Genomic DNA, 10,247 nt, shown 5'->3' with positions numbered 1-10,247 from the left:
AGTTTAAAAAAGGAATGGGATTCTTGGTTTCATTAACAGAGGACCAATACCTGAAAGCAGGAAGTTATGTTAACCCTTTATCACACACTGGTTAAGAACCAGCTGAAGTACCGCAGTCAGTTCAGGGCACTAAGCTTCAGAAGAGATGTCATGGCATTGGAAAGGATGCAAAAGAGATTGATGAGAATGGTAACATAGGTGAGGGACTTTAGTTGTGTAGTGATTGGAGAAGCTGGGGTCCTCTTGAGGGCAGAAAAGTGTGAGAAGATTTAACAGAAGTAGTTCAAAATCATGAATGGTTTTAATAATGTGAATGAAAGAGAAACTTTTTTTCCAGTGGCAGAAGGGTCAGTAACCATAGGACACAGATTTAATGTGATTGGCAAAAGAATCAGAGGTTTTTTAAAAAACAAAGTTGTGATCTGGAATAGATTGATTGAAAGATTGTTGGAAATTGATTCAAAAGGAACATTCAAAAGTGAATTGGATAAGGCTTTGAACAGGAAAAGAAATTACAGTGCTATGGGGAAAGGGCAGGGAGTAGGGTTAACTGGACAACTCTAACAAATAGCTGGCACAGTCATGATGAACAGATTGACCTCCTTCTGTCCCATATCAACCTACAGTCCATTATTAAAGACTCAGCTAACCAAAGTGGAAAATTATGATAAAAGTTACACATGATCTTAAATTCTAATTTTGATTGCAGTTATGCCCTGAATCAATTCACTTCCTGAGGACTGAGTTACAACAGTGCAATATTTCATAAATGCATTACTTTTAAGCACATGGTAGTAATAGTGAATTTTCTATTTTTGAGACATTCATCTTGTCACTACTTATGTAATTATTTTTTCCAACCGAACGTACCGCCTTAAACATTGTACCTAATTTCATTTCATATTATATAAATAATGCAAACTTGCAAAGTAATAGCTGGTAAATTCTGAAATATGGCAAGTAATTTTCACATTGATGTGGATTTCTGAATTATTTAATTTAACTGTTACTTTCACAAACAACATATAGGCTAGACTTGAATTCTGGTATTCTTTATTAAAATACTGCTGTACACACAAAAGTTTAAATCAGAGATGGAAACATTTAACATGGAGGAGGGATCGTAGCAGACAAAACTGATCAATTCTTTTGTGGTAGCTGGTTTAAGGATTTTTTTCTTTGACAAAGAAACAAAATAAGGCCAAAGTGGAACATGCGCTGGATATGCTTACAAGGTTTTCTTACAAAAAAACTGTTACGTATAGAATATATAAAAACTATTTTTTAGTAATACATATGTGGATTGTTTTAAACAGCATTAGCCAACTGAAAACCCTGTATATAATTGAAAATAATTTTCAAAGAATACATGATTTCAAAAGTTGAAGTCACCATGTGATTTCAAGGGCTGGCACTGGATCATCAAAAGGGAGCACATTACTCAATGTATTTCAAGACTTTTTAAACTGTTTTGAAATAGCTGATGCATTAATTTAAGTACAGGTGCCCAAGATTTTAAGAAATCAATAACAACTTCAAAGCCCAACTGTAAATATTCTATAGCTACATGAACTGGAAACAGTTTAGCACATTTGGAACACTTCCAAATATACGTCCGTGGGTAAATTTCATAGATCTAGACCTAAAATCTCATGGTGACTAGAGATGTTAAATATGGTAACAAAGGAGCAAAGAATGTACAACCTGATGTGCAAATGCTAACTTGGGCAGGATCATGAATACATTCAAATGAATATTGTAGGCATTTAGCTACCTCACTATAAAATCACATTAGAGGTAAGAACAGAGGAATCAGAATTTTTTTTTTTAAATTCAGATTTTTTTTTTGCTTTTGATAATCCAGAGGCAGTGTGCTGGTTGAGTAAACATCAAAATTTAAGCCCTGTTTACCTCTGCCTGTTACCCAAATATTGGTCCATACTGAGAATATGAGGAGGCCAAGCACTCCCAACCCTTAATACCCATAGATGATCCCCTTTCTGCAATTATTCACAAACAATGAAGAAACAAGAACCTTTTGAAGTGCACAGAATGATATAAATACAGTATTTCTCCTCATTATATCAGAATACCATTTTTTTGTTTTTTTATGATTTTATAAAAAAGAATGCATTTTTTCCCCAAAACATACAAAAAAAACAGCTGCTTCTCTGTCAAACAGATGAGCTATTGACACAACTTTACTTAGGACATTATCCATGAAAGAATATAGCAGAGTTTCCTCAATTCCTTTACAATTAAAATGAGGGAAACATTGCGATTGCTTCTATAGCCTGGTCATAGGTCAATTCGCACAGGATGCATACAAATGTGTCATAATCACAAATATATGTAGTCTTTCCCCATTAATTTCAACTGATGCTACCAAATGAACCTTGTTGTGGTTGCCAAACAAGTTTACCTTCCAAACCTTTTGCATGAACGGTGTTGCCAATACTGAAATAAATCCAATCTACGGAATTTTAAGCTTATAAAAACTGGACTAATGGGAAATAACTTTGAACGGTAAAGACTGTATTGCTTTAAGTTTCAGCATTTCTCCCACAAAGCAGCCAGTACTATAAAATATTTAATGCTGGGAAGAAAAGACATGTCACAGTCATTACACTGAATTCACTTTCTTTATATTCACTTCTACATTTTGGCCCAATGGATTTGGCAGTCATGTATGATTGTTTGGTTGAACAAGTCTGCATTGAATTTTGATATGTTCCTCTTATTTCCCAAATGGTTCAGTTTCAATTTTTGACAACACATTTAGAATTTGATTCTGCAAGTGAAATAATTTCCCCCCAAAAAGTGATATAGTTTCTAACTTCAAGAAACTGAAACATCACACTTTAGGTAGTTCCACATATCTATAATTAGGATGACTAATTGCAAAGCCAACTTTGGGGCAACAGTATTTTAAAGGCACAGCAGCCCACAATCCTTCCAAAATTGCACAGGTTACTACTGTGAAACAACTGCTGTGTTTTTGTGCAAGTGTACTTGACAAAGTTCTTGTTTGTTTCCTTATCCAGTGTAAAGTACCCTATTAAAGCTGCTGTTCAAATAATAGAACTTTATACAAAATTAAATGATACATAACAAAACCTAATCCACTCCTGTCATTTCAGGTATTGAACCCAATTTAAAAATTAGTCTCCTATAAAAAAAAGCTTGCATAAATGTAGAGGCATCTTACCTGTTCCAATTACACTGAATTTGTTTTTTTTTAAAAAAGGCGCTGGTAACTGTATGAAGCAAAAAAGCTACTTTTTAATTTTGTTATGAAAGATGTGTAGCTGTGACAGTTCACAAAGATGCCATCAACACTGACACACAGGAGCTGTTTAGTTCCTAGAAGAATAGCGTCCATATAATATTCCACCTGATTTCCATAAAAATATGCTTTCTGTAGTTTGGTTTTCTAAGTGATAGCACATGGCAGTCAGTCTGAAGTCCAGCGTGTCTTTTGCCAGAAATATAACCCATCGGAATTCAGTTCACCAAATAGCATATCCAATGGCATTTTCACCTAGTCCTTGCCATAGGTTTGGTTGCAGTTCAATCACTTCAACATCTTCCTTAGGGCATATGCTGTTACCCAGAAAGTAATTTTAAAGATAACGATTTTCCCTTATCAAAATTACATGTGGTAAATCCTTAAAGATCACAAGTCTTGAACTTAAAATTAGTGCACAAACATGTGAAAAAATAAAACTGGGATCATCATGCATCTGATGCCGCTTCCCAATTTAAAAACAGTCTTCACAGAAACAACCTCTGATGGCAGTTCTAGGATCCTGTAATATGGACGTTTTTCCTTCAAGTAACAGTGTACCTGACCGAAGTGCAAGCAGCGCTGCTCATTTACATTTGTCTTTTAAATGTGAAATGAGGTGGCATGAATACAGTTGTAGTGCAATTAGCTCTTTATATTGTTCTTCGGCGATGTTTTGCCTGAGCACAGCAAATACTACAACTGTCCATTAGAAGCCGCTAGGAGTTCCGAGAAAGCGCTTTCAAAACAACGCTTCAGATCAGCATATGTCACCACAAGAACACTCTTTTCGTCTCGAGAAACAAGACTTATTTTTTCTGGTACACCAGCATCCAACTGCAAACAAACAAAAAGTTAACAGACATTGATCAATTTTCAAACACCAGAAAGCACAAAAATAAAATACATTAAATTGTATACTTAATACAGAGTCAGTTGTATGCTTTGGGGTTACCAAAGGAAATTGTAAAATTATTTTGCAAATAAATAAAATATTGTGCCGACAATGTTCCCAAAATACCATGGCAGTACCTGCTATGTTATCACTCTGTATACGATCTATTACCTTGTTCAAACAGGAGACTATATGACTGAGGTCAATCCATGGAGTACCCGCTTCAGTCAACTGGTGGAAAAGATGATCTCTGAACAGCTTTAATAGGTATCGGTCACCTGTTTCTGACCAGGTTGGATCCTTTTGGAACCTGGCAAAACAAATTTGCACAACATGAATGCAGCATATCTATTTAATGCTTAGACTTCACGTTTCCAATCATAGAATGGCACACATCAGTTTAAGATCTATATTACATGCTTAGTAAAAGTAGCATGCCGAATTTTAAAGAGAGAAACATTTCATCTTGAAATGGCAATCCAAAAGCAAATAGGAATAGTATTGTAATTAGTTTTCTACTCAAATATGTGTGCTGATTCTCTGTAATCTACTCGGGGACTTCAACTACATGTATAATAATTCATATTCAAACTGACTTCAAGGTTTGGTGAAGACAAAACACTAAGATACTCGTTCTTGGTCACAGCTGCAGGGTTGACATGCTATACTAAAGAATCAAATACCTTCATCAATAAATGCTTTTAATTTTTTTGTGTGTGGGGGATGGGGGCGGTGGTGAAACATTTAATGGATTGATCTCTTTCCAACATTATCACGGAAGTCATTTTGGAATCAATATTTCAATAGGCTACTTTGTAATGTTTTTATTGAGGTAACATAAAAAATATCTTTACACTTACGTTTATGGCCCAATTAATAGTTCCTCAAAATAATGTGTTTATTATCTGATTAAATGAACAGTTACAATATTTGTAAAAAGTCACATTATTTCTATGGATTGGATTTGATCGTTAAAAATATGCTTTGTTTGCTTTTGCACCATTTGAAGCAGTTAAATGCACAATTGTCAGAATGATTAAACACCTGGTATTACCACATCATGCAGAAATTAGCAAGAACTATAATGCTGCTTGATTTCAGTAATAATTGTTATAATTGTCTGGTGTTCGGCATTAAGGTGGATAAATATTTAGAAAACAAATGGTTAAACTAGCAAACAGTACAAATTTTATTTCAGTTAAACTGAAAATGTTAGATAACCTACCTTCAGTATGGTTTACCTTATTCTTTGAATGCTGTTCAATCTCCACATCCAAATTAACACATTTATTAAATTGAGAACTATAAAACACCTTTGTGTCAGTAACCATGCATTCATAGCATTTCCTAATAGCGCTCACTGCACAAAAGGCCCCTTTCAGTGACTGTGACCTTGTTCTTTTGAAGGAGCCAGCAGCAGAGATTCAAGTTGATGCAAGAAGGCAGAACACAGATATGCAATTACCTATCTTTGGTAAAGTCCTCTTCATTCTCCCACATACCTTCAGGTTGGACTCATCCAAATGAAAAAAAAAGTCACTGAGGTAATGCCTTCTTGAGAAATGTTATCCGCTAACTATGCAAGAATCCTATTGTTTCCCCTTACAGACCATCCTCTGCTTCATTTCAGAAAATGTAGCCGGCAGCAAAAGTTTACAATTACAAAGTGAAAGAAGAGTCAAAAATGTTAACTTGACCCAACTGACCGCACTTTTGCCTCTGAGACAGAGAAGAAGAAAAACAGTAAAATAACTCACCTTTCACATTGTTAGGGTATTGCAAAATATTTTGAAACCAATGAATCACTTTTCAAGTCATTATTGGTTGGTAGGCAGTCCAGCAGCCGATGCATGCCAGGCAAACAGGAATCATCTAAATGACCAGTTAGTCTGTGTAAAGGGTTGTATGGGAAGCCTGAGCATGATATGAAATTTCTATTCTAATTCTAAAAGGTAGCATGGAATCTAATATATCAAGAGAACATCTGAAAGATGGAACATTAAACGATGCAGCACTTGTTAAGGATTGCAATGAAATGTTAGCCTAGATTTGTGTGGTGAAGTCCAGTGAAAATCTATCATCGAGTCAAACTGAGACCCAAAATACAGATACTGTGGGTTTGAAGGCATATGGCATGCTTGCCTTTATAGGACAGGGCATAGAGTATAAAAGTTGGGGTCTGATGTTGCAGATGTATAGAACGTTGGTTCGGCCGCATCTGGAATACTGTGTCCAGTTCTGGTCGCCACACTACCAGAAGGACGTGGAGGGCTTTGGAGAGAGTACAGAGGAGGTTTACCGGGATGTTACCTGGTATGGAGGGGCTTAGTTATGAGAGATTGGGTAAACTGGGGTTGTTCTCCCTGGAAAGACGGAGGATGAGGGGAGACTTAATAGAGGTGTATAAAATTATGAAAGGCATAGATAGGGTGAACGGTGGGAAGCTTTTCCCCAGGTCGGTGGTGATGTTCACGAGGCGTCATAGGTTCAAGGTGAAGGGGGGGAGGTTTAACACAGATATCAGGCGGACATATTTTACACAGAGGGTGGTGGGGGCCTGGAATGCGCTGCCAGGCAAGGTGGTGGAGGCGGACACACTGGGAACGTTTAAGACTTATCTAGACAGCCATATGAACGGAGTGGGAATGGAGGGATACAAAAGAATGGTCTAGTTTGGACCAGGGAGCGGCGCGGGCTTGGAGGGCCGAAGGGCCTGTTCCTGTGCTGTATTGTTCTTTGTTCTCTTTGTTCTTTGAAATTGGTTGTGGCCTGTTTTCAGGTGTTTTTAAACATACCTGAACCAGGAGGGTCACACCCATCAAAAATTGGGTCTCGGGGCAAATTGCAACAACAGACACAAGCTGTAAGAGTTGTCACTAGATGCAGTTTGCACTTTGCTGTTATAATTGAGGCCACTTCCACGTCTTTTGCTGCGTCCTCAATAAGTGAAGCTACATAAAGATTAAGTAGGGCTGACGAAGCAGGTAGAAAGTCTGCTCTGTTACATGTCTATAAATTTCACTGAGGGATTGCGAATCAGTTGCTAGGTCCCTTAACAGCAGGTTCAAATGGCTACCAGTGACACCTAGAAGTCACCTTCACCTATATTGGGAGCACCCACATCACAACTGCAGAACATTACAACATGCAACTAGTCTTTGTTGTCCTGTTGTGCTCATGCTGCAATCCAGGCTCTGAATACATAACCATTGTTAACCCTTCAGTATTGCAGGAGAATTGTATTAAATGGATGAAACATTAAGCAAATAATCCAGCTGCCTGTTCAGATGGATAATAAAAATCATGTAGAACTATTCCAAGACAATCGATAGTTTGCCTGGTGTTTCTCCCACAACAGTACCAAAACGGGTTAATTGATCACGTTCTCATGACTGTGTAGGACCTTGCTGTATGCATGTATTGTAATAATGAATTGGCTGTGAAGAACTTCGGGCATCCTGTACAAATGCAAACTTTTTCTTTACATTCGTGGTTAATTTGTTATTTTATTGGATAATCTTGTTTTTAGCAAGTTATTTGACCCGATTGCTCAAAAGTAACATTTTAATGTTCAGCAGCTCCAAAGAACACCGTTTCAGTTCACTGGGAGAGGAAGGACAAATTTCATATGTAGCATTTGTCAATTATTAAATCGAAACAGACTTGAATTTATCCAGTATCTTGTAATACCATTCCAGATGCCCCAAAGTACTTTACATTCAATGAAATGTTTTTCTAAAATACAGCAAGTTCTATAAGAAAATGCAGCAATCAAATTGAATATAGTTTATAGAATCCTACAGTGCAGAAGATGGCCATTCAGCCCATCGAATCTGCACCAGCCACAATCCCACCCAGATCCTATCCCCATAATTTCATGCATTTTACCCTAGCTAGTACCCCTGACACTAAGTGTACACACTATTCCATCTACCAAAACTGGGTTAGGAACAGGAGCTATCTAAAATTATGTAGCAAATAAAATGAGCTACTGTTTAGTTTTGGATTAACCTTTGGTTACATTCATGCAGCATACCAGAGCTGGTAAGACATCCATGCAGAGAAATTGGTGCTCATCCTTCAGAGGAATACTGGAAAAAGTCATGCATGGAGGATTCCAAGACACTAATAGATAAAGCAGTTGAAGTTTGGTAACTTTATCAAAACACAAAATAAAGTAGGCAGTACAAAAGTTGATTATTGTCGGAAAAAAAGACATGCTGTCGAAGCTTTCCGTCCTGCACTCATCAGGACACATGCAGGAATGTCAAATTTCAAAAGGAGCAACATTTATACTATGGGATAGGTTGGCAAGTCGATTCCGATTAGTAGAAGCTGTTGCATGGAGAATGTACCAGGGAGCTATTGTCCCATGTCATTTAATTCAAAAAAGGCACAATACCTGGACAAGTTACTTTTGCTTGCAGAGGACAGGTGCCTGTGTAGAAGTATATGTAGCTTCTAGCCAGCATAACTGAACCACATTGCGAGCCCTACTAATTGGTTGTTAGCATCATTCTTAGTGCACTTGTGACCGTGCAACAAGCACTGTCCAATCACAGAACGCTAGACATTATAAACTGAGTTTTGCCAGCATGGACTGGTTGAGTTATGGTCGGTACTCTGCCTATTGTGAACAGCTAAAGGAACATGCGGTTTGTTACAATACACTGAAGTCCCAGGAATGTAACAGCTCCCTGGTGCATTCTCCAGGGCAACGCCTCAAATAATCAAAGATAACTTGCCAATCAGCACCCCTTTCTCAAGCAATATAAATAGATGTCCCTTGTTGAAATTTGGCATTCTTGTCCTGATGCGTGCAAGATGAAAAGCTTTGACAGCATATCTCTTTTATCAGCAATACAAAATAAAATGGTATGATTCGACTGCCAAAACCTGAAGCGACAACTTATCATGGTGAAACGCAAATGGATGCGACTTCCTGTGCAAAATATTTAAATCCATCAGATGACATAGATCAAAAAGGTTTATGAGGAATAAAAATCTGGATTTATTTTGTGTGTTTAAATGTAGAACAATGTCAAAAAGCACTTCAGAGATATAAGCCCAAGGAGGCGATATTTGCAAGGAAATCAGGTGCACAATCAAAGGAATTGGTTTTAATGAGTGCCTTAAAGTGGTGTAGGGAAGGATTCGAATAAGTGAGCATAGGCAGCTGAGGCAGCTATAAAAATGATGTGGAGATGCCGGCATTGGACTGGGGTAAACACAGTAAGAAGTCTCAAATATCTGCAGCTATAAAAAGTCAGGGGACACAAATTTGTTCCTTATCTCCCTCCTTACTCTACCAAGTATACCCATGAGTCCTGCCACTTAAGTTTTCCTTTATGCTAATTAACACATTTGAAATACTTTAGCCATTGTAATATTGCTCATTCTGTTCTCAACCATTAAAGGATTTCTTTTTTCTGGCATAAACCAGTTTGGAAAGTTCACAGTGAGCTTTTACTATGATTCACATCTAAATGGTGAACTTCTAAGTATATTTTCAGTGTTTCCTGTATTAAAATACAGCTATTTTAGGGCTCTGTACTGGGACCTCTGCTGTTGCTGATATGTATAAATGATTTGGAGGAAGATGTAGCTGGTGTGATCAGTAAGTTTGCGGACGACACGAAGATTGCTGGAGTTGCGGATAGTGATGAACATTGTCAGAGAATACAGCAGGATATAGATAGGCTGGAACATTGGGCGGAGAAATGGCAGATGGAATTTAATCCAGATAAATGCGAAGTGATGCATTTCGGTAGATCTAATGTAAGGGGGAGCTATACAATAAATTGCAGAACCATCAGGAGTATAGACACACAGAGGGACCTGGGTGTACAAGTCCACAGATCCTTGAAGGTGGCAGCACAGGTGGAGAGGGTGGTCAAGGTGGTGGTCAAGAAGGCATATGGCATGCTTGCCTTTATTGGACAGGGCATAGAATATAAAAGTTGGCATATGATGTTGCGGCTGTATAGAACGTTGGTTAGGCCACATTTGGAATACTGCGTCCAGTTCTGGTCGTCACACTACCATAAGGACGTGGAGGCTTTGGAG

The 10,247-nt window shown here is 37.7% G+C and overlaps 1 protein-coding gene across 1 annotated transcript in view; it reads right to left on the bottom strand.

Annotated features, from left to right (window-relative positions):
* Positions 1 to 1,036: 1,036 nt before the first annotated feature.
* pan3 (poly(A) specific ribonuclease subunit PAN3) overlaps positions 1,037 to 10,247 on the bottom strand; it is a 157,396-nt gene continuing 148,185 nt past the window's right edge. Inside the window, exons 17-18 of the mRNA XM_078222194.1 lie at positions 4,353 to 4,491; positions 1,037 to 4,123 (exon numbers count right to left, since the gene is read on the bottom strand). Coding sequence (XP_078078320.1) covers positions 3,983 to 4,123; positions 4,353 to 4,491 — 280 coding nt within the window. The 3' untranslated portion in view covers positions 1,037 to 3,982. The remainder of the gene's footprint in view (positions 4,124 to 4,352; positions 4,492 to 10,247) is intronic.

The sequence above is a fragment of the Mustelus asterias genome, chromosome 10, assembly GCF_964213995.1.
Source record: "Mustelus asterias chromosome 10, sMusAst1.hap1.1, whole genome shotgun sequence".
Taxonomy (NCBI): Eukaryota; Metazoa; Chordata; class Chondrichthyes; order Carcharhiniformes; family Triakidae; genus Mustelus; species Mustelus asterias.
The sequence above is the reverse complement of the archived record's forward strand: the minus strand, read 5'-3'. Positions and strand labels throughout refer to the sequence as shown.